Source organism: Bos javanicus, chromosome 26 (assembly GCF_032452875.1).
Source record: "Bos javanicus breed banteng chromosome 26, ARS-OSU_banteng_1.0, whole genome shotgun sequence".
NCBI classification, from domain to species: domain Eukaryota; kingdom Metazoa; phylum Chordata; class Mammalia; order Artiodactyla; family Bovidae; genus Bos; species Bos javanicus.
In genome coordinates this window covers 41,362,445-41,387,477 of record NC_083893.1, presented here as the reverse complement: position 1 = coordinate 41,387,477, position 25,033 = coordinate 41,362,445, and the positions used below count along the sequence as shown (strand labels likewise).

Genomic DNA, 25,033 nt, shown 5'->3' with positions numbered 1-25,033 from the left:
TCTCCTGTTGTGGAGCACAGGCTCTAGAGCATGGGCTCAGTAGTTGTGGCACATGGGCTCAGGTGCCCCGAGGCATGTGGAATCTTCCCAGAGGAGGGATCAAACCGGTGTTCCCTGCACTGGTAGGCAGATTCTTAACCACTGGACCACCAGGGATGTCTAGGAGACTTTTTTTTTAACTTAAGTAAATGGAACAATATAATGAACTCTATTATATCAAACAGTTTCAATATTATCAGATCAGGGCCAACTCTGTTGTATTCACATACTCTCTTCTCCCCTGCTATTCAGATTATTTTAAAGCAAATCCTAGATATCATCCTTGTATCAGCTAATATTTCTGTTTGAATCTCCAAAGGGCTAGGGCTGGGAAGGGAATTTTTGAAGGCTGAATCTGTCTTCTCCTCCTATCAAGAGGATCAGCACTGCTGAAGGATCATCTTAACCTTGTAAATATTGATAAGTGACAACTACAAACACCAGACCATGGATCTGAAGCCTACTGCATCTAAGACTCCCAGGATTATTGTTAAAATATTCCCAAAGCTTCTGACTAAAACAGTCAGGAAGAGCTCAGGAAGGTGCATTTTAGCAAGCATATTCTAGATGATTCTGGTGGAGATGCTTTCCGATTCACACTGGGAGAAACTCTGAATCTGAACTTTTGTGGCAGATGTCATTTGTTGCCTCCAAAACGTACGTTCCCTCTCCTGTTTACATACTTACTAATGTTCAAATAATTAGCTTAGATATGGTCATGTGACATACACTTGGGCCAATGAAACAGAAAGGAAAGCCAGCTGTGCTTCTGGAGACATTTTTCTCAGTCTTTAGAGGAGATTCAAGACTGTAGATTTTCTGTTCTTCAGACATGTTCCTGCCACTCGACACTGTCATGTGGGACCTGATAGAGCTGCTGCAGCCACTTAGAAACAATGAAAAAGACATGAACCAACACACAGAATTCAGGTAAAGGAAGATAAAAAGAGCTACTCTGGAGAGTCATTGGACAGCAAGGAGATGAAACCAGTAAAGCCTAAAGGAAATCAACCCTGAATATTCATTGGAAGGACTGATGCTGCAGCTGAAGCTCCAGTACTTTGGCCACCTGATGTGAAGAGCCAACTCACTGGTAAAGACCTTGATGCTGGGAAAGACTGAAGGCAGGAGGAGAAGGGGATGACAGAGGATGAGATGGCTGGATAGCATCATCGACTCAATGGATACGAGTTTGAGCAAACTCCGGGAGATAGTGAAGGTCAGGGAAGCCTGGTGTGCTGCATGCAGTCCATGGGGTCACAAAGAGTCTGGCATGACTTGGCAACTGAATGACAACAAACATTGTTTTCTTGTATTGGGTTATCTGTTACTTGAAGCCAAAAGCATCCTGAAAAGGCTGTCAACTGTGACACTGAGAAGCACTCAGTTACAGAAAAGAATGTAAAACCACAAAGCAAATCGAAGATCTTTGCCAACAGAGTTCTCCAGAAAACAAAAGGAGAATCAGTGCCTAGGAAATATCCCCAGCCCTGTCCACCAGGCAGTGCCCTCTTCTGTGTTTGCAGCTTCCTTTACACTCTGTTGGGGCAACAATATTTTTGTTTTAGCTGAGAAGTGAGAAGTCAAGTGAAAAATGGGAAGCCAAGCTAGAAAACTATGCCCAAATTGGCCTGATACGTACATTATATCAGGAGCTAATCAGATAGTCACTGAGCACTGTCCCAAGTGCACAAGGGGGTCATAAAACTGTATAAGACAGGACCCTGCCTGTACAGACAGACTCATGCTGGAGGGGCGAGAAGCCAGAGTATGGGATCAAGAGCACTGGCAGATACCAGGTGCAGTCAGTGTCCAGATTAAGAAGAATGGAGAGTGCAGTGTGTGTATAATAAGTTATTCAGGAGACTGAAAGGAACCTTCAGCCCCTCCAATTCTATTCATTCTGTTTTACTTGTGTCTGCCCCACTGGGCCAATGGCACCTCCCTAGTCTGCCAATGGCACGATTTCATAGATGAAGCAACCTGGGAAGCAAAACCAGAGACTGGAAATATGCAAGGCTGGCTGGTTAACTGATGGGGACTATGTGATGCTGAAGGGCAGAGGCCAAACTCTCCCTCTGCAAAGAACACACTAGCTCCCTGCTGGGGGTGTGAGTCGAAATGGAAGTTCACATATCTGACTTGTGGATGGCACCCGCATGGAAGGCTGGCTACAGCCAATTGTCTTCAGAGAATCCTAGGGCATCCACTCAGGGCACCTATGTGTGGCCCGACAGCACAAACTCTCCTAGACTCGAGGGGTTTACTTCAGTCTTTCAAAATCAGGTACTAAGGACTGACTGCATTCCTGGCCCTGTATCAAGTCAGAAGCCTCATGGTCCCTTGCCCACTTCTGTAGATGGTTGATGGAAAGGTTACCACATGACAGAAACATAAAAGCCATGTTTAAATCCGCCTTGGAAGAGGTCTGGGGAGATTTTCCAGAAGAGGGAATACTTGGAGTTTTATAGGGTAAGGAGGTGTTACCATAGTCAAGTTTCTTATATGAGGATATTTTTAATAGTTATACATTTAAAGCATATTAGGGAAAAGTTATTAGTGCGCCAAACCTGTAACTTCACTGACATTACCTAAAACAAAACTAATGTAATATGTTGAAATAAAAAAAAAGAATCAATGTAAAGAAAAATAGTAAGTAGATAATAATACAAGTGGTATACAGATGTGATAAAAAGTCTTCAAAGTGGTACAGGGGAGACACACATTGATGAAACACTGAGCCAAAAAAGAGGTGAATGGACTTGGAGAAGAGAAATAGAATGTTCTGGGTAGTGGGAACGAAATCTCCTCTTGAATATAACCAGGAACTGGCTGTGATAAGGAGGCATGTGATTAAGTCATTCAACAAGTATTTCTCAGTGGGAACTTTCTAGAAGCAGGGAGATAGGAGTGAACAGAAGAGACAAGATATCTGCCTTTGTGGAGAATACCTTCTCAGTTCAGTTCAATCTCAGTCATGTCCAACTCTTTGCGACCCCATGAACTGCAGCACGCCAGGCCTCCCAACTCCCAGAGTTCACTCAGACTCATGTCCATCGAGTCAGTGATACCATCCAGCCATCTCATCCTCTGTCGTCCCCTTCTCCTCCTGCCCCCAATTCCTCCCAGCATCAGAGTCTTTTCCAATGAGTCAACTCTTCACATGAGGTGGCCAAAGTACCAGAGTTTCAGCTTTAGCATCATTCCTTCCAAAGAAATCCCAGGGCTGATCTCCTTCAGAATGGACTGGTTGGATCTCCTTTGCAGTCCAAGGGACTCTCAAGTTTTCTCCAAGACCACAGTTCAAAAGTATCAATTCTGTGGCGCTCAGCTTTCTTCACAGTCCAACTCTCACATCCATACATGACCACAGGAAAAACCATAGCCTTGACTAGACGGACCTTTGTTGGCAAAGTAATGCCTCTGCTTTTTAATACTTTCTAGATAAATACTAATGGCCATCTACATTAATTACCAAATGAGATGCAAAGACAATTAGGGCCGTGTGCTGTTGTAATCCTTTAATGCTGTCTCTTGGACCAGACTGTCAGCTCAAGGGCAGAAAAACAGGACTTCCTATGCCCGCCGGCAGTGGTGCTGACACTCAGCCCAGTGCTTGTCACCCACTGTCCTTCTGCGTGGCCAGCAGACTCCCCCGCTGCAGGGCCAGACTCCCCCAGCCCTCCCTACTGCCCATACTTCCCTGTTTCCTGAGGCCCTTCTCCAGCATGGCAACATCTCAGTTCAGTTCAGTTCAGTTCAGTCACTCAGTAGTGTCCGACTTTTTGTGATGCCATGGACTGCAGCACGCCAGGCCTCCCTGTCCATCACCAACTCCTGGAGTTTACTCAGACTCACGTTCATTGAGAGGTGATGTCATCCAACCACCTCATCCTCTGTTGTCCCCTTTGCCTCCTGTCCTCAATCTTTCCCAGCATCAGGGTCTTTCCAAATGACTCAGCTCTTCACATCAGGTGGTTAAAGTATTGGAGTTTCAGCTTCAACATCAGTCCTTCCAATGAACACCCAGGACTGATTTCCTTCAGGATGGTCTAGTTGGATCTCAAGAGTCTTATCCAACACCACAGTTCAAAAGCATCAATTCTTCAGCGTTCATCTTTCTTTATAGTCCAACTCTCACATCCATACGTGACCACTGGAAAAACCATAGCCTTGACTAGATGGACCTTTGTTGGCAAAGTAATGTCTCTGCTTTTTAAACGTCTCAGGCCTTCATCCAACTACCAGAAACCCAAACCTAAAGGGCATTTTCACCTAGATTATCCTGTCATCTGCCAGCTTTGAAGGATGACAAAATACCACCGATAAGACAGTGTGCACTCTGCTGTCCCCACTCAATTATCAGATCATGAAAACCAAAAAGGCAATTTAAAAAAATGTTTTGAAATGACCACTCTAATATTAGCTGACATTTCTGAGCATTTGCTACCCAGCCAGCACTCTGCTAAGGGGCTTCCATCTCTCCTCCGACTTCATTCTCACATGACCCTATGTGGTGGGCACTGCTATTATCCTTTGCAAAGGAAGAAACAGACTTGGAGTGGTGATGTCTCTTACCCAAGGTCACCCCAAGCAAAGCCAGGTTCAGGCAGAGGCTGTGTGTCTACGACCCGAACTCCTAACCCAACCACAGTGACAAACTACCTTCAGGATATTTTTATATACTCTGAACACGTCAGCAAAGGAATATGCCATGAGGAACGCAGGACCAGTGCCTGCCTCGAGCATGAGAGTTCAGCTCTCACAACTAATAATATAAGATCCACTTCTGGGAAAAAAATTTTTTTAGAAGGAATCCCTGCTTTGGGCTTCTGAGCTACATCCTCACATTCTGTGAATGGCTGTCCAGGCAGGGAGTTACGTTTCTGAACTGCAGCCCAGCAAAATGTAGTTGTAAGCACAAAGGAAACACTGGATTCAGGCCTTCAAAAATTCAGCCACAACCTCCACCCAAGCTAAGATGAAATGTCAGCCTGCACCCGAAATCTACGCAGAAAAAGGGCGGGAGCAGTTCCATGTGACTTCTGAGCCTCGTCCAGGATTTCTAGATGTGGCTTTGGAATTTTCCTTGAGTGGACATGAAGCCCACTTTACACAAGGGTCTCCATCGCTTGAACATGTACTCAGCTGTACCTGTATTTGAATTTTACCTAGTCTTAATTTTAAGTAAGTCTGACTAAATATAAAGCAAGCCCTGACTGCTATACCACCTTGCTGGGCAGAAAAGCGATCTTCCCTGGAAGTCAGAGTCGGACGTCTTTGTCACATCAAAGCAATGGTTGAAAACAGAGTATTGATGAAACAAGCACAGCTGAACAGGCTCCGAGGTGATGCCAGGCTGTTGGCCTAAGGAACCACACCTTGGGTAGCACAGCCCCAGAGCAGCGGTTCTCCAAGGGCAGTTTTGCCCGCTGGGGACATTTGGTGCAGGAGTACCTGGGGACATTTTTGATTGTCACGACTTGGGGGATGCGACTGGCATCCAGGGCTGCCAGACAGCCTACTATGTGCAGGACGACCCTTCCATCAGTTACCCAGCTAAGTGCCGGGTAATAGTGCTGAAGATCAGAAACTCTGCCTGGAGCACCTAGCCTTGACCTTCATGGAAGAGGCCCTCAGTCTGAGTGAATGAAATAATGAACGAATGTACGATTTATAACTACAGTCATTCTGTTACTGTGTTACTGAACTAACCTGGCCAGTAGACCTGGATTTCTCTTTTGAGGGAGGCACAAATTATAACACATTTGCTTTGTCTTAAAACCGTGCTCAGGCTACAGAAAGAACTCTTGATGCTTGGGCAGGGCAGAAGTAGGGGTACTCCTGGGGAGCTGGAGGGTGAGAAAGCTTCGTAGGCACTACATTTATCTGATCATCTATGGTCTCAGGAGAAAGAGGTTCCCTAGAGGGCGGAGACGTAGGGGGAGGGGCAAAGCAGGCAGAGGGCTCACCCAGGGATGAGTCTGGCCAGCATCTCTCAGCCACACTGGAGTTCCTGCCTCTAATGCCTTTAATGTCTGCCTTCCCCTGGTGGCTAAGACTCTGCCATGCAGTGCAGGAGACATGGGTCTGACCTCTGGTCAGGGAACTAAGATCCCACATGCCATGAGCAACTAAACCCACGCACCACAACAGGAGTCCGTGCACCTCAATGAAAGATCCCACGTGCTACACTAAGATCCAGAGCAGCCAAATAAATAATTTTTTTTTAAGTCTGGACCTGCCTCTGCATTTACACATTCCTGCAATTCTTATACCAAAAGAAAAGGGATTTAGAACAGAAAATATAAAATGCCCTTCTTGAGCCTTGTAGAGCCAGTGGCTTTTCAGGACTGCCAGGAAGAAGTAGGAAGGGGTAACACTTTTCCATTTGGGGCAGTTATAGTTCCTGAACACAAAATGCAAAGCCAGTTTCTGAAAAGCAAAACTGTCCTCCCCCACACCGCCCCCAGGCAGGACTATTTCTGCAGAATAGTTTCTCTCCACTGAAGATCAAAGATGAACCAAAGAAGAGGTATAAACAGCAAGTCAACAGGGAGTCTGGTGGCTTCTAATATAAACTTCCCATCTTCATGCAAAAACAAAACTAGACCCTGCAGTGATCATTAAGAGTGTTTTATCTCCCAAGGATTCATGGCTCAACTGTTTGTGAAGAAACCTGACACAGACTGCAGTATCCTCTGAGAGTTTCCTCAGTAAACTGCTCACACAGACACACTGGGACAGAAGGAGAGATCTCAAGTTTCAGCACAGCTCTCTCCTGAGTTAACTCTAATCAGAGACTTCCCTCCCCACCAGTATCTGCACACTCCCCAAATCATAGCAAATTAGAGAATCTGTGAGCCCTTGTCCAACCAGCTTCTCACAGTGGTTTTCCTGCAATCCTACAGCAAATGCTACTGGCCACAAGCAAAGGAAAGCCAGGGTCAGCAGAGCACAGAGGCTGCAGTTTAACTCATTTTGCAAAACAGCTGGAGCAAGCCTGCATATGCAGGGGCTTCCCTGGCTCAGTGGTAAAATATTCCCCTGCCAATGCAGGGGACAGAGGTTCGATCCCTGGTCTGGGAAGATCCCACGTGCCACGGAGAAACTGAGTCCATGTGTCACAGCTACAGAAGCCCAGGCGCCTAGAGCCCATACTCTGCAAAAGAGAAGCCCCACGATGAGAAACCCAAGCATCACAACGAAGAGAGGCCCCGCTTGCCACAACTGAAGAAAGCCCGCACAGCTCAGAAAGACCCAGAACAGCCAAAAATAAACACATAACATTATTTTTAAAAGACTGCATATGTAGCTTTCTCAGATACAACAAGATTACTTTAGAATGCTGCCACCACCTCCAGAAAACCTTCTATAATGCCAGTTCATACCAGGCCCACCTGGGGTGCTTGTTGTGTAGAGGAAAGGGGGTGCCTGCTCACTACAGCGCCAGTGGGTTTGCTGGAAAGAGCTCTGGTCTCAAGGCCAGAAGAACTGCATCCAGTATGAGTCAGTGGTACCCCGACAAGCTGTGCGGGCTGTAAGGAGGTCACACATCCTCTCGAGGTCTCAAGTTTCTCATCTGTAGAATGAGGAGCCCAAAGATCCTTCTGGTCCAGATGTTTCATGACTGTGAACGCCTGAGATGGGTGGGTGGCACCCATCTCCAAGAGTGAGCATCCTGCTAAGAGCCTAAGGGACTGTCTGCCCCAGACACTCTTCATAGGTGGCCCCCGCTGAAAGGCAGTCTGGCCTAAACTGAGACTTCAAGCCCAAGCTTGGCACTCTCCCCTCATCCAAAATTCTCACTTTCTGACAACTCCGGCTGTGCCCATTTAAATACCAGCTGCTTGGTCATCTGCCAGAAAGGGGTCTCCTTCACTAGCTACTGTGCTACAGCATCTGGCAGGCAGGCAGGGCCAGACAACTTTCATCCCTGCCCTTTCCTCTAGGAGGTTTGGGATGGGCCAGCCGCTCCAAACGTCAGGCCAGACAGCCGGGCAATGTGCCCCATAAGATGCACTCCGAGCTTGCGTTCCTCGGGTGCAGGCCCCGCCGGGCTCCCCCACATAGGCACTCCCTCCCTGCCACAAATGTTAGGTTTCAGCCTCTTTGCAGCCACTCTTGGCAAGAGGTTAACCCCAAAGCCCTAGTTTTCTCAAGGCAGAGAACCTTTCCCCCTATGTGCCTGAAGCCTTGCATTGCATCAAATACAACATTGCGACACTCAGGGCCACCCCATTGGGGAGGCTACAGGCCGCGGGATGGGAGGTAGCTTTAGAAGGTAATGACACCTTCTGAAGAATCCAGGGCAGATGTAAATGAACTTCAGCAAATTTCAACTAGTCCCTGTGTCAAAGCATGAATGTTTACCAGGAACCTGCCTGAATAATAATAGCATTATTATCATTCAAAGTGAGTGAAAAGTGTTATTAGTCCCTCAGTCGTGTCCGACTCTTTGTGACCCCATGGACTGTAGATCGCCAGGCTCCTCTGTCCATGCGATTCTCCAGGCAAGAGTATTGGAGTGGGTTGCCGTGCCCTCCTCCAGGGGATCTTCCCAACCCAGGGATCGAACCTGGGTCTCCGGCATTGCCGGCAGATTCTTTACCATCTGAGCCACCAAGGAAGCCCCATTATCAGAGTAATAATGAGAGCAATAAAAATTACCCCTTATATGTAAGTGCTTACTGCGTGCCAGGCAGGAACTCTACTAAGCTTTTAACATACATGTAATCTCCCTAATAGCTCTCTGTGGTGGCAGCTAGTATTATATACATTTTATAGATGAGGAAACTGAGGCGTAGAGTAGCTAAGGAATTTAAGAGGAACTCAAGAGTCTAACGGCAGTGCCAGAAGTTAGACCCAGCCGTCTGCCTCCAGAGTCTCATCTGACCTGGTTTTCCAGGACAGAAAGCCTCCAACTGACAGTGAGCTGGGATGAATTATTCAGCAAGGGCTTACGGAGCGCCCACTGTGTGCCAGGCAGAGTATCGGGTGCTGGGTAACCAAGAGCCGCGTCTGCAAGTCTAACCTTCCCAAAGAAACAAGATCGTGACTTCTTCTCTTAGCCAGAGGCTGAGACCCACTCTTTACAGACATGACCACTGTGTGTGTTTGAGCAAACATTTCTAGGTGGAGAATTCAGGCTTATGACACCCACCTCCTGACCTGTGTCAGAGGACACTGAGGCCCAGGGAGGGGAAGGAAGGCTGTCTGTTGGTGAAGGCACGAAGGCACACGTAAGCGGACAGGAGCTAGTGAGCCACCCGGCCTCTCGGGATGGAGGCTGCTGAGCACTGGGCTGGGAGTCAACAAACCACGTGCATCACTCCCTGGCAGTGTGTCTGCCCACCGACTGCCCACCTACCGAGCCACCCCAGCCCTCTTTCCAAGGGAGGACTGTCCAGTGTCCCGGCTCCTCCCTATCACGGGGAGGCTCTGGCTTCCCTTCTAAGCACCCAGCCTGGTGCACGTTTGCTGGAGGACTGGGCCGGCTGTGGGGGTGGATCTGCCTGTTGAGGCCCCTGTGGCCCAGGGGCCTTGTCTATTGCTCTGAGGTCACAGCTCCTGGCTATGGAGGGCCGGCTTGTACAGGCTACTCTGCGTCTTGCCTCCTCTAAACCCGTTTAACTTTCCTTTAAGCCCCGGGAGACATCAGTGGCCCGCTGACCCAAGAAGCAGCTGAGACTGGTGCAGTGACCTAATCGCCCAACACGGTCCAAGATGGGGGAGGGATTTCAACTCCAGGACCTAAGGCTTCCCTCTCTCGGCCTCTGGTCCCTCTTCCTTCGCCCTCCACACTCACCTCTCGGGCGCCCGGCTTCCCTCCACCTACAGACGCTCCCAGCCTGAGGACTCAGCGCTGACTGCGTCCTCTGCGCACTGCAGTCCTCTCTCGCCCAGACCGCCCACTCCAGGGCACAGATGTTCCCCCTGCCCTGAGGGTTTGCTTCCCAAACACCCTCTGACCGCCTTACAAAAGGAAAAGGCATTACAAGTCTCAGTAATCAGACCTGTTCCAACGCCTTCCCTGGAAACAGAGAAACACTCACGTACCTCGGAGTCAGCAGGCTGCTAAAATATTTAATGCTGGATGACTTAACAGGCCTGAGAAGAAAGGGAGGCTGAGATGCAGTTAGTGGGGGCCACTGGCCCTGCACACCCCACAGGAAGCCTTTTTTCCACGCTGCCAGTTTCTAGGGACAGATGGCAACTGGCAATCCATTCTCTGCTGTGGACCCATGCCAGCTCCCTAACAGCCTGGAGGGGCACCCCTGTAGGTGCAGCCAGTGGGGATGGGTGAGCACAGAGGGTTCTAGATTAAGTGTTTGAAGCCAGGTGATTGGATCACCTGAGCCTCCTTACCAGGCCTGGACGTGAGGTTGCACTAGATAAGCCCAAGGCCTCTGGTCGGCCCAGTGGTGAACCTCCTTGGTTCAGGAGCCAGGGAGACGCCTCCTGCTGATCCGTGTTGTCAAGCACATGTCCCATGAATACAACCCAGTCTCCACTCTGGAGACACAGCTGCCTGGCTTTCCCACTGGCAGAGCCGGGGGGAGGCAGTGAGGAGGGAACCCAGCACTCACTGGACACAGCCAGGTATCTGAGCCTTGTAAGCGCTTCCCCCAGAAACTCTCAGAATCCACACTGCTGGCAGGGATGACTCATCTCCTATACATGAGATGAAACTATGTCTTCAGGTTGGGCTGTGCCATGCAGAGTCCCACATGGCTATTTCAACTTCAGTTTTAATCAATGAAAGTTGGGACTTCCCTGGCAGTCCCGTGGCTAAGACTTCACCTTCCAATGCGGAGGTGAAAATCAGAAGATGAAACAGAAGAAATATTGTAATGAATTCAATAAAGATTTTAAAAATAGTCCACATAAAAAAATCAATAAAAAATTAATCACAGTTAAATAAAATCCAGTTTCAGTTCCTCCGTGACCCTGAAGCCACGTCACCCTGAAACGGACCCCAGGTTTTCAAGTGGCCTCATTTCAGGTGTGTAATATCCACATGTGACTAGTGACTGCCTTACTTGATACTGGGGACACAGAACACTTCCATCATCATAGAAATCTCTGTTCCAGTGAACAGCATGTTGTAGAGTAACATCTCCAAGATTCCTTCTGGCTAGTATTACTGATCAGAGATCCAAAATCGGATTTGATGTCTGAAGACCTCTCCAGAAGACAGATTCCAGTCCTGACTCTAACTCTCATTAGCCCACTGACCTTGGGCAAGCCATGTCACCTATCCCAGCATCCACTTCCTCCTCTACAGAAGAAGGGCACAAATGATACCTACTAAGGCTCAAGGTGAGGATGAAATAAGACGCTGGATGTCGAAGTACTTTGGCTCAGAGGGAGGAATAAGTAAAAAGGAACTTACACTGAGTAGTACTTATTTTGTGTTGGGCAAAGTGACTCACTGAATCCTAGGTTCTATATGCCCCCACTTTACAGGTAAGAACACAGGTTCATCAAAGGTGATGCCCCCAAAGTCACAGAACTAGAACTTCAGCAGGAACTTATCTGTAGACCTCGAGGCAGAAGCTGGTCTCAGACCATAGAACTCAATTATACAGTCTGCTCTCTAAAGCCTAGAAGCAGGTTCGGGGTGGAGTTACTGAGAACAGCCCCTTCCCCCATGGCAGGTCCTTGGGTCAGCTCAGCTGTCCAGTGGGGAAGCCTGCCATCGGAGGTCAGATTCTGTTAGGTGCTCCCTGGTCCCTTCCCTATTCCCAGTCTCAACAAGAATGCACTCAAATTTCCTTCCAGATAGCCAGCTAGAGTCTAAAATATCCATTTCTCAAACACGGCTGCTGAAACAAACCTGAATCCCTGTCTAACAGAGTAGCAGTAATGAGAGGTTCCAGGAAGAAAAGAGGGTCGGTCTGGACACATTCATTTGGAAAATCACCACCTTGCCCTGAAATTGGCCGGGAATTCTCAAGTGGCTCTTCCCCCACTCAGATCCACATAACACAGGCCTCAGGGCAGAGAGGCCCAGAAACCCAGAAGGGCGGGAAACCAAGGCGTTGGGTCCCATCAGAGGCACCTGGAGGCAGAGTCAGCCCCCGGCCTCGGAAGAGGCTGCCGGCTTCCAGTGCAGGTGTCTCCTAACCCAGCTTTCCACGGCGACTTGGCGTTTTTCCAAAGGACGGGTTCACCTCTAAAAAAAATTGCTTTAATTATGGAACACAAAACCTTCAGAACATAAAGGCAGAATTTTAAAAGGTCCTTTGACTTTTATAACACGATGGTTCACAATGATTGAAGCTGCTGATCGTAATATAAGTCCACATCATTTGTAGAGTCGTTAGTTCTGCGGTCCCTTTGAACCATTAACAAGCCCTGTGAGCCGGGCAGCATTAGTGGGGCTCCCATATGACAGAGACACACAGAAGCAGAGGCATGCACAGTCTCACCCAGCCTCACATCCCCCCTCCCTGCAGGGTCTGTTTCCATTTCATTTGGAGACCTCAGGAATTTTCTTTGTTTGCTTAATTTTCGAGATGCATTTTTGAATAAATATATTGAAAATGAGAATGATGGTTCCCATTTGTATTTTACACTTACCATATATCAGGCGTTATACTACATCGCTTTGGAAACATTCCATTTTAATCTGAATTCCAACCCTAACGGGGAAGTGTTATTTTTCCCATTTTATAGATTTGGAAACTGAGGACTGAAAAGTCAGGCAGCTTCTCCAGGCATCACACAGCCTGGAAGAGGTTGCTGGGATATGAACCCTCTGTCTTACTCTATCATTTCCTATTTGGGAAAAAAACTGCTCCAAGGGAATGAAGTGTCAGACTTGTAGCTCTGTAATAGCCCAAAACTTCTCAAAAGAAAGTTTAAAATAGTCCAAGCAACATCATATACAATCAAAGCCAGAAGGATGGGGGTGGGGACGGGATGGGTCTGTTGTCCTGGCTTTATCTGCTAGGCCTGCTAGCTTCTTTTCTTTTCCTTAATTTATATGACTATAGCCCTTTTCAAAACCTTATTCTTAAACTTGAAAACATGGTGTCACAGCTGCTAATTTTAGAAAGAAGAGGAGAGAGAAGGAAGAAGCAGACAGAGTAGCAGGAAGGGTGGCAACCCACTCCAGCCCCGCCTTCAGGTCCAGCCAGGGCCTCCTGGGCAAGAGGCCGGCTGGACCTCGCTGGTCCCTCCCTCCGCTCCTCAGCCAACTGCCCCTTGCGGTTGAGCCTAGGTGCACTCAAAGACCTGAAGCATCTGGGAATAATTTAATTCTCTCAAATGCACTAGTAATTGAAAACGATACCTTTCCAGCCATTTCCTCAAATGGAAGAAAAGAGAGAACCCTTGAAATAAATATTCAGCAAGAGCAAGCCTGGTGATGTCCACAATGGATTCAGAACTACACATCTGATCATCAGTGGCATGAAAGCAAAATGGCAAATTCTAATAATAGACTTTCCGTCCCCTGAAGACAGTGGATGGATACAAAGTCAAAATCATTCAAGCGTCTTCTGTAGAACATTCTAAAAATAAAATCTATGGGTTCCAGAATCTTCCACAGGGAGGGACCACATGACATATACAGAAATCCACAGCCAAGCTGTCTGTCATCGCCTGTTTCTCGGAGTTGGGTGTACACATGCCCCTTAGGTGGAGGTGAGCAAAGCCACAGGATACCCACAGCACATGCACCAGCAGGCCCAATCTGACTTCAAAAGATGGGAAATAAAGCAGCAAAGTATCTGCTCCCTGCATCTACATGGAAATGAGATTGAGTTTTCAAATCATCCTGTCACCAAGACGGAAAAGAGACACTTCTTAGGTACTGAGTCTGATCGGTGGGATCAGCTCTAACCAAGTCAAAACAATCTCTAAATTTCAGTAGATTCAACAGAACTGTGTCACCTGATAACCAAGAAAGTAGAAAATTTGGTTTTGACTTGCTTCTTCTCATGGCAACTCAAAGTATTATTTTTATGTTGAAATGCAATACAATACACAATAAAAAAAAACACATAAAGTTTTACAATAAAACACAATCTCAAATTTTTTAAACTTGAAGCAGATCGTTGTGGGCAGTAAATTCCCTCTCCTCTGCCATGAAGACATTTTAACAAAGAAGATAGTTCTGGAAAAGAAAGACGGCCAGGCTGGAACCTCAACCCCAGGAAGACGAACAGGACTGGCCACTCAGTTCACTGCAGGACTGTCCCACAGAACTGAAAAAAGAAAACCTAACTTCTGCCTGAGCGGGAACGCACCACGATTGCATTTGATCACTTATCCTGGCCCTCACTGCAACTCAGGGAGGCAATTATAGCTGTGACCTCCCCATTCTACAGATGGGCAAACTGAGATTAGGCATGAAACAAGTAAGGGACACAGCTGGGTGTGAACCCAAACTCCGCCACCACCCAGCTCCTGGTAGCATCTGCCATAGTGTGACCACACAACCTCCCCCAGACTGCTGCCGAATTCACCTTCACGTACAGCACCTGCTGTTCCCGGGGCACACACGCCCGACTTTGGCCGGACTTTCTCTGAGGCCCGCTCAGATCCACAGCACAGCTCCCTCAGGGTGGAAAGTCCACCGGAGCTACTGAGCTTCCCCCCAAGGCAAAGAAGCATTCCTAGCACTGGTGTTAGATCGTTCGATGACTCTGAGAGCTCTGGGAGGAGCTGGGGTGTCCCAGGCAGCAGCCACTCACCATATGGAACTGTTAAGTGCTTGATGTGTGACTAGTCCAAACGGAGATGTGCTGTGGGTATGAAATACACCCCAGCATGCAGAGACTTTATATGCAAATAAGAATGCAGAATACCAAGTTAATAATTTATACATTGATTGCATGTTGAAGTGATAATATCTGTCATATATTGGGTTTTGCTGTTGTTGTTTAGTTGGTAAGACATGCCTGACTCTTTTGCAACCCCATGGACAGTAGCCTGCCAGGCTCCTCTGTCCATGGGATTTCCTGGGCAATAATATGGAGTGGGCTGCCATTTCCTTCTCCAGGGGTCCTTCCCAACCCAGGGATTAAACCTGAATCTCCTGAATTGGTAGGCAAGTTCTTTACTGAGCCACCAGGGAAGTCCACATGTAAATTTTAATAATTTTAATAATTTCTATTTGTTTTGAATATGGCTACTAGAAAATTTAAGATTATATTTGCAGCTTATATCCTATTTCAATTGGACAGACCTGGTCTGTACCTTCTGGAGACCTTTGATTGTCTACTGAGTATAAAGCAGACTCTGTTGTGGTTCCTTTGCTCAGATGTGGCTGTCCCTGTATTTGCCCTCGAGGGAGGAGAGCCAGAGGTCACCCCACCTGGAATTCTTTCTGGAAATCTTCAGCCAATGGGAGAGTAGCAGGCTTTTTTCCTAAGAACCCAAAGCACAGGAAAGGTGAGCCCTCTTCTATCCTCATTTCCTTCAAGGACCAGAGCAAAGCAAATGATCTAAATAGAAGTAGACCATGGGTTGGAAAGATACCCCTGGAGGAGGAAATGACAACCCTCTCCCGTATTCTTGACTGGAAAATCCCATGGACAAAGGAGCCTGACGGACTACAGTCCATGGGATCTCAAAGAGAAGAACACAACTGTGCACTCAAGGCCACACGGTCACAAATGCAAGTCACGAACGCAAAAGCCACTCAGGTAATTTTTAAATGTTGGTAGCCAAGTAAAAACAAGAAAAAATATGAAAATAATTTCAATAACATATTCTAACCCAGTACATCCAAAATATTACCATTTTAACATAAAATATAAAAATTATTAGTGATGTTTCTTATATATATATATATATATATATATATATATATATTTTTTTTTTTTGGTCACACTAGGCAGGTTGTGGGATTCTAGTTCAAAGTGCAGAGTCCTAACCACTGGACCACCAGGGTATTCCCTGTATTCTTTTCTTCACATTGAGAGAGCCAATCCTTAGGTAGGTTGATAAGGAGTCGGGGCCCTCAAGCAGGAAAGGGTCCAGGGCTCTCAAGGAGGAGAAAAGGACAAACTTTTTTCCCTACATTCCTTAGTCTTAGTCACATAAGATGTTATTTTCTTTAAGCCCAGAGCTAATGATTAAACAATAAAAAAGATGTAGGTTGTGGGAATGGGTCTGGTAAGACCTTTCTATTGTTAGTTCTAATCTTCATTTAAAATGCATGTTGAGGGAGTGGGTCTGGTAAAAGCATTTAAGGCCTTGGTAAGACCAGTGAGCGGAACACTCTTTGTCCCCCTCGTGATGTCTGTGTCAGAAACTTTCTCTGTCCCTTTTTATACTTTAATAAAACTCTGCTACACAAAAGCTCTTGAGTGATCAAGCCTGGTCCCTGGTCCCGAAGCTAAATCTTCGGAGAACACAAATCCAACATCGGTCCCCATAAGCTATCAGCACTAAATCTTCAACATCTGAGATGCGTTTTACCCTCACAGCACACCTCCGAACACACGTGACCAGGGCTGCCAAAATGAACGGCACAATTCGAGAATCTGAACGTCTATCACCCAACAAATCCTCAACCAGAGCAAAGTGCACAGAACCCCCATTATATTAAGGTCAATATCTACTGCTCTGTAAACTATGATAAGTCATACACTTTAAGCCACTAAGATTTATGTCTGCAAAGAGTTCTGATGGCAGCTGGAAAAAAGGACTCTGAGAATTTAAACAGAAAAAACAAAAAAGACAGTGGATGAAACTACCCTAATATAATGTGTGTTTGTGCACACACTAACATCATAAATACCAGCAATCATTAGGTGGTGGGGCTGTGGATTTTTCTCTTTTTCCTTATACTTTTCTACACCTTACACATATCTAATGTTAATTTAGAAATTATAATTTTAAAATTAAAAGTGATTAAAACATCAAGTCATGAAATATTTATTGGATTACTATATGCCTGGTCCTAAGACCTTCTTGTTCTCCAGGAAGGATGATAAAACATCCGGGGACTGAAGAAAGAGCTAATATAACATTTGTAGGGAGAGGAAGGGGAGGATTTTTCAAGTTAGACATCTATTCCTACACTTTTACTGGGAATGTCAAAAATACATATGAGCAAGAGCTGTGGGGAATGTTGCGCTAAGTCAGCAGCAGAGACAAGTGTCCAGTGCAGATTAAACTGCATCTGTCTTGGCAACAGGGCTTGCAACTCTGTTGGCCCAGAGTTATGAGAGTTGCCCTGGTTTGGAAGGCAAGGCAGTTGGGTGGAAGTGCTCAGACTTGAAAAACAGGTGATCGTGCATTCTTTTGGCGTGTGCAAAATATGCATCAAATCATTTACAAAATGCCTGCAGCTGTTTGGTAGGCTACTCTGGGCTAGCCACAGGTACTAATTTAAAATCCAACCCCGCCTCGCTCACATGAGCGTGTGCACGCGCGCACACACACACACACACACCTCTGGAGGAGCCAAAGAGCTAAGGATGCTGCAAAGCTTGTTCAGTATGTGTCTATGCCCAAAGCACCTCCCTCTCCCCTGGAGGATGTCATTTCCCAGCAGCAGCTGGTGCCCAGCCACGGGTGGCATTTCACTTAGGAAAGAACAAGCAGGTACCCTGCAAAGTGTGAAGGTCTGGGATTCCTTGTTGCATCTGTCATTGTCCTCCTCCCTAGGGGGCATGACTGCTGTTGGTGATTAGACATTCCTGCTCAAGATTAAATCAGACTTGAACCCGTTTACCTCAAAAGGTAATGACCTAGATTAGGAGGTGTCAGGCTCGGAGAGTTGGGAGATACGGGGCATGTTGTCTAAGGGGTGCAGGGTTTCTTGGAGGGGATGACAATGTTCTAAAATTGACTACAGAGTTGAGAACTGCACAACTCTGTGAATATATTAAAAGCCACTGACTTGTATACCTTAAATGAACAAATGAGATGGTATGTGAATTACGTCTCAATAAAGATGTTAAGAAAAACAAAGCTCAGATGTGAAAACACCTCCTTTATATAAGCAATGGAGATCATAGTTATCTCAGGCACTGAATAAAGAATCAGAACGGCTATGTGCATCTTTCTTAGATTAAGACGCACACATTAGCAGTACTATCCTTTGCAAAGCATCCAGCATGTCTCTGCCAAAGGAAGGCAGGGTTCTCCAAAGGCTGAAGCCTTTTCACTGACCTTTCTGCTCCTCCCGCACTGCTGGCATCATCTGAAATAACCTCGTCCGTGATGTCTGCAGCATCCTTCTCAGGAACCAAAGGTAACGTGGATGGGCCAGCCTTGGGGATTTTTCTGGGATAATGTAAAGAAAGCAATACATCTTAGAAATGGCATTTTTCTCCATGTCCTATTGAAAAGCCCTTTTCCCAGTTTAAGCTTTAAGTGGCTACTTCATGAAAATCTCTAGAAAAAAAAAAACATTAGCTTCAGGCAGTGAAAGGCTTTGAGATGCTTTGGGATCGTTTAGGCCTCTCTGCCTAAATAAATCCAGATTCAAAAACAAATGTATCTGGACACCAGAAAGAGTCTGACTGACCATAACCTATGACCCCACAGTCCACTGCTGGCCTGTAAATATTTCATGCTTTACAGTTTCAGTTAGAAGAATTAAAGAACACAAGGAGAGGAAAAAAGATGTGTTAAACAGACAGCTCCTCCAAACCAAACAGACGCCTCCAAACCATTTCTCACATGTTTTCAGACTCTCAGCACATCCAGAGATTGTAAGAAGGGAAATTTAAACAATTAGATACGGAAAAATGAAGCTTCTTTAAAGCCACTCATCACTTTGACTTTTAAAAATGAGAATCACTTTTACGGCTGACCCCGCATTAGCGTGTGAATTTATTCTAAGTACCTCTCAGCGTCCAGTGCTTCTGGGTCCAGGTTTTGCAGCTTCAGGTCCCGAGTCTCGTCAGGTTCTGGGGGTGAGGAGACACCTATCTTCCCGTCCTCTGCAAAAGCAGGGAACTCAGGCCTGGGTTGCTCCTCTGCCTGTGGGGGCCCGGCCGGGCGGCCCCCTCCTGGGGCAACTTCAGCATCCATCCTCAGAGCCCCTTCCAAGCAGCCTGGGTCCCCAGGGCTTCCTGGCACAGCCGAGGCAGCAGCCGCACCAGAGAACATTCTCGTAGTACCTGTTTCAGGCAGGTCCTCAGACACACATGCCCAGGTCCCAGCTGTGCTCAAAGTGACGTCACCCTCTGCTTCCCCAGCAGCTCCGGCTTCCAAGCCGGGCTCCAGCGGATTCTCTGCTACTTTCCCAGCTGGGGGCTCCGGGGCGCCCTGGGTGCCCAGGGCATCTTGTGTTTCCGAGATGCCAGCTGCACCTGCACGCCTCCTCTCACCCCCAAGTGGGTCTGGGGTGCAGGGCTCACCGATGGCCTCGGGCAGAGGTGGGACATCCCTGTGGGGAGATGCTCCCTGGGCAGAGGTGGATCCTGGCATATCACCCAGAGCCCTGGGGTGAGAAGAGCCCCAGGGACAATCTTCTCTGGGTTGACTGTCCTGGCCGGCTGTTTCTTGGCTCTGTTTTCCAGAAGGAATGCTGTCATCTGGACCAGAGTCCCCTTCTCCGCGGCTCTGGGGAGCCACCTGCAACTCAGCCCCGGAAATCTCTGGAGAAGCCGCCTGTGCAGACAGACCTGAAGCTGCTTCCTGCGGGCCACCTGCCTGCTGTGAATGGGCCTGGCCTCCTCCAGGTCCAGGCCACCAGCCTTCCCCGGCCCCCTCCGGCTTCTTGCTGTCTGCCAGCATCTGCGGGGCCTCACTTATTTCCTTCTCCTCACTGGCGCCCGGCAGGGTGTGCTCTGCGGCCAGCCAGGCCAGCCCGGGCAGCTTTCCTGGAGCTGGATCCTGGGGACCCAGATGAGAAATCTCAGCCTCTATAGCCAGCTCTTGCTTCCTTTCCTTTGAGTCCACCCAGAGACCAGTGGGAAGGGTGGGGAGAGGGGCGACGGCCACTCTTTGAGTCCCATCTGGAAGCTTCTCTGGGCTTGGCACCGTGAGGCCCTTGCCCATCACCCTCTTCCTGGCTCCCACCTTTTCTCCCTTTGTGCTCTGGGGCCAATCGGTGGCCAGGGCTCCAAGCACAGACGTCTCGAAGATCTTGGTGATGTGCTCCCTGAAATCAGGCAACCCAGAAAGCATCCCAGTCTGCCTGCAGCTTGCGTCTACACCAGCTGATGCTCCCTGCCTGGGGTCCTTGGAAGGCTCTAGCATCCTCTCCCTGCTGCCCTCGGTCTCTCTGGCTGCTTCCCCTGCCTTGCTCTCCTCACTGCCGGGGCGTGCTGGAATTTCACTGGGCTCAGCACTTGCACCAGGAGCTCCTGACCATTTCTCCTCCCCCGTGGTCTCCTTACCCTTGGCCAGAAATGGCATCCTGTCCAGGTAGGGCACAGAGTCCACAGGACCCTCCGAGGTTGCAGCTTTGGAGCTTCCACGGCTGACTGGAGCTGCAGAGATTCCCTCACCTGCAGCTCCTGCTTGCAAGGAGGACTCAGCAGAGCCCTCCCTGGAGGAAGCCTTTTCCGAGGCAAGCAGGGGCTCCCGAGTGGAACAAGGGCTTTCCCCAGGGGCTCCGGGGCCTTGGGGTGAAACAGCTTTCATGACACTGTCTTCCAGCCCTTTCCTGGCAGCACCTTCGATGTGCAGGTAAGGAGTACCAGGGACAGCCTCCTCCGGGGGTCCAGACGGCAGGAGCCTCTTTGGGTCGGGGACAACCTGCACTGCAGAAAGATCTGCTACGCTCCTGGGACTCTCAGCCAGCTCCCTAGCTAGTGGCCAGGCATCCTGGCTGCTGGCCGAGGGCTGCTCACCTAGAGTAGAGGTAGAGGCTTCCTCCCCAGGGGAGGAGCGCTGCTCTATTTGGAGGGAGCCTGGCTCCCCCAGAGCCTGCCACATCCCCAGGACTCCTCTGTCTGCCTTCCCACAAGTCTCAGCACCATCCACACCTTGATCCTTGGCTGATGGGAAAATTCCAGAAAGCTTCGGGACCTCTGCATCCGAGGCAGTGAGGTGCTCCATTTCCTTCTGTGGGACCAACCCCGGTTGCTGCCCGCCCTCCTGGGTTTCTTCACCTGCCTCTCTCACTGGGGCATCCTGGGAGGGTGTGGCTCGGGGGCTGGCAGGTGCTGGAACCGGCTGGCTGTGAGCTGCCTCCAGGAGAGCTACTGAGTCAGGCCGACAAGGCGGGGCCCCCACGGTGTTTCCACTTGCCTTCTCTGTCTTGCCCAAGTCCTGGAGCTGGGGCCAAGCGTCAGCTGCTCCTGAAATGCCTGCGTCCTCAAGACATGCTTCTTCATGCTGGCTGCCGGCGTTCAGCCCATCAACCAGCTCCTGTTGGGACTCGTTTGGCCCCTGCCCAGCACAGCTATATTCCTCTCTGCTCAAGCTACCTGCAAGAGAAGGGTCTTGGAAAGTGTCTGCTGCAGGAGATGAGCTCCTGGACGGCTGACTGCTGCTGCATTCTCCCTCTTGCCCCTTCTCCTTGAGTGCAGGCAACTCAGGCTTCATGGGTGCTGACAACTGCGACTTCTCAGTCGTAGGATTCTCCGGAACTGTGTCCCTGGGAGGTAAACTCGGAGCATCAGACAGACTGCCTTTGGGGAGCTCACTTGGAAGTTCCATTTCAGAAGCCTGTTGCTTTCCTCCATGAGTGGACAAGTTCACATCTTCCCGCGGTCCCATGGGTATGTGGATTTGCGGAGAATCAGCACCCAGGTTCTTAAAATCCGTATCACCTGGATAAGTCTCTTCCTTGCTTTCGCACCCTTGGGATGTCTCCCTGAGCATATCGAAGACCGACGCTTCTAGGTGTGTCTGGGATGTTTGGAGATGGTTCTCAGGACACAGTAAGGGCCTCTCGGATGCAGTCACTTCTATACTGCTGTCGCCCGGGTGGGATAGGTTTCCCTGCCGATCCTGCTCCAGGCTGAGCATCGTGAGCCTGCAGTCCACTGCCCAGTTCTCCTCCTCGGGGGGAGGGGGCCCATCGGCGTGGACTTCCTGTCCAGCTGTGTCACGCCCCAGCCCACGGGGGTAGGGAGATGTCAGCGAGCCCTCCCCCTCCCCACGGCCGGGCCTCTGTGCGGATGGGTGGCTCCCCGACTTTATTTCAGGCATGCTCTCCGCCTCCTGGGCTTTGGGGACGACCTCTGGAGCAGGAGCCGACAGGAAATCCGATTTCTCAGATTCTAAAGCAGGAAGAGAGTCCATTCTTCCCAGTCCCTCCACGTCCTGAAGGGTGTCGGGACATTTGGTCGGCGGTCCCGGCCCCACCCAGATGGCTCCCCCAGGAAGAACACGTTCACCAGCTCCTTCTGGCCCTGAGGGTGGGCTGGGATGCTGTTCAGGGAGCTGGTGCAGTGAGCCCGACACGTGGTCCACTTGAGATTCTCCCATCATCCCACGGGCCACCACGTTCCAAGCTGCATCTTCTGAGGGAGAGTCAGACCTGTCCACGTGCCCGGGGATCTCCTCTCCGAGTGGCTGTGCTAGGACTGTGTTCGGAAGGCCTCGGCTCTCCTCATCTCCAGTCAGCTGTGAAACCTTGTCCTTATCCACCTCTGGGTCAGGCTTGCAGTCCCAGGCCTCGGGTTGCTCTGCCTGTAGATTCCCAGGATCTGCACCACCAAGGGGCCCTGGGGCTGCTCCCTGTCCTCTAGGATCAGCCCCAGAGACTCTGCTTTCCTCGTTAGCCACAGCTGGGCCTTCGCGGGGCTCAGCTTCATCCTTCAGCCCTGGTGACTTGCTGGCACTCTCATCTGACGCACTGGGAGCAGGGAGAGCTGGAACCTCTGGTTGGACTTCATGGCTTAGCTCCCTATTCCCAAGCTCTGCCCTCTCCTCCGGGGGAACAGGAGCAGGAATCTCGCTGGGGCCTCCTTCCAGACCCTCTCCTTCTCCTCTGAGGTCTGATGCTTGCTTCTCCAGTCCTGACAACCCTGCTTCTGCCCACTCTGTAGCCGGATCTGTGAGAACAGGCACCTCAGCCACGGAGACCATCTCCCTGGCTTGTTCTGCAGCCATGGAGGCCAGAGCAGCTGGCTGGGAGGGGAGGCTTGAAGCTGGACCCATATCCTTGGTTGCGGTGTGTGGGGCAGGCTCAGAGCTCATGAACAAAATTCCCTCGGACTGGTCACCTGTCACCGCCCCAGTGACTTGACCGGGCTCAGCATCTTGGCTCCCGGTCTGTGAGTGACCCAGAGCATCAGGGGCACCCAGAGTCTCCTCCCAAGAGCCCTTGTCCCCCAGCACCAGGGCAGCACCCAGTGAATCCCAGGGCAGCCCTGTGGGCGGGAGTGCTCCCATTGGCTGCTGGCAGCTTTCCTGGAAATCGGCCTTTGCTTTGGCTTCTTGGGCGGCCCCTGAACTGGTCCCAGTGGGAGGGCAGGCCCCAAGGAATCCCACATCATCGGTAAAATCCTGAGGTGGCCCCTCCACTGGGCATTCGGGGGCTGGCTCTTGTGAGGTTGAGGTCTCGGGTTTTAGGGGAGGCTCCTCCAGGCTGGCTGAACTCTCCTGGCCTAGCTGGGCGGCAGGGGCCTTGGGGGCTCCCTGCCAGGACTCTGGCCGTGGTAAGCCAGCTGCAGCCTCTTGCCCTTGGGACTCGAAATCACCAGGCCGGGCATCCTCTCCACGCAGCTGCACCTTCATCGGCTCTGGAGGAGCAGTTGGTGGAATTCCTGCCAACTGGTCAGTGGAGCTGGAGGAAGACAGTCTCTGCCCTTCTTCTTCCTTCGAGCCTGTCTCTCCTCCGGCACTGGGGATGACAGAAACCACCTTGCACTGAGTCAAGTTGTCGTCCTGAGGGACCGAGGCTGCCGGGGCCTCTCCTGGGCCATTTGGAGAAAGTTCCCTCTGAGGGTGTTGAATGAGGGGCCAACTTTCAGGTTCCCCTTCTGGGCTTGCCAAGGAACCTTCTAGGGGGCCCTCGGCAAAGCGCATGGAGGACGAGGGACTCTCCCGCTCCTGGGGCTCCGGTGCACTGGGACGTGGAGAATCTTCTGGGCCCCTGGCTGCCTGTGGGTGCTCTCTCGGCTCAGTCACCTCTGGAGACACGAGGCAGGGGTCTGGACTGGCAGCACCTTCAGAAGCAGAGCTGGAACCTCCATGCCAGATGCTGCCAACAATGAAAACATGTAATGTTTCATCAGTTCTCATGGATGGCAAGGAGAGAGTAAAGCACAAGCAGAATCACCCCGCCCCTCTCCCACGAGAGGACGTAACACACCATCCTCATGCGGCTCATCCTCCCTATGAAGAGAGTCCCCTCCCCATCCCACCATGCCCATAACCATGACTTTCTCCAAAAATCAATGCAGAGAATCTCAAACATTCAGTCTGAGGTTTTCCATGCTGGTCAGTAGTGAATAGGGAAATTAAATACCAAGGAGATCAAACCAATCAATCCTAAAGGAAATCAACCCTGAATATTCACTGGAAGGACTGATACTAAAGCTGAAGCTCCAATACTTTGGTCACCTGATGCAAAGAGCCGACTCACTGGAAAAGACCCTGATGCTGGGAAAGATTGAAAACAGGAGGAGAAGGGGAGGACAGAGAATGAGATGGTTGGATGGCATCATCAACTCAATGGATAGGAGTTTGAGCAGTCTGGGAGATAGTGAAGGATACGGAAGCCTGCCTGGCATGCTGTGAGGTCACAAAGAGTTGGATGTGACTTAGTGACTGAACAAAAACAGCAATTATGGACTGAACTGTGTCCCCCTGAAAATCCATATTGAAGTTTTAATCCATAATGTGACTGTATATGTGGACATAGGGCCTTTAAGGAGGTAATTAAATTTAAGTGAGGTCATAAGAGTGGGGCGCTAATCTAGGAGAACTGAAGTCCCTGTAAGAAGAAGGGGGATACCAGGAGTTACTCATACAAAGAGGCCATAGCAGACCCAGCAGGAAGGTACCATCTGCAAACCAAGAAGAAAGGTCTCACCAGAAGCCACCTCTGCCAGCACCCTAACCTTGGAATTCCAGCCTCTGCAACTGTGAAAAAACAAAATTCTGTTGCTGAAGC

At 49.5% G+C, this 25,033-nt stretch overlaps 1 protein-coding gene across 20 annotated transcripts in view; it reads right to left on the bottom strand.

Annotated features, from left to right (window-relative positions):
• Window positions 1-25,033, bottom strand: part of TACC2 (transforming acidic coiled-coil containing protein 2) — a 234,437-nt gene that overhangs the window by 137,939 nt on the left and 71,465 nt on the right. For all 20 annotated transcript variants that reach the window (XM_061403719.1, XM_061403720.1, XM_061403721.1 and 17 more), the window contains 2 exons: window positions 18,857-24,118; window positions 18,178-18,291 (listed from right to left, as the gene is read on the bottom strand). In XM_061403719.1, the coding sequence (XP_061259703.1) occupies window positions 18,178-18,291; window positions 18,857-24,118 (5,376 nt within the window). The remainder of the gene's footprint in view (window positions 1-18,177; window positions 18,292-18,856; window positions 24,119-25,033) is intronic.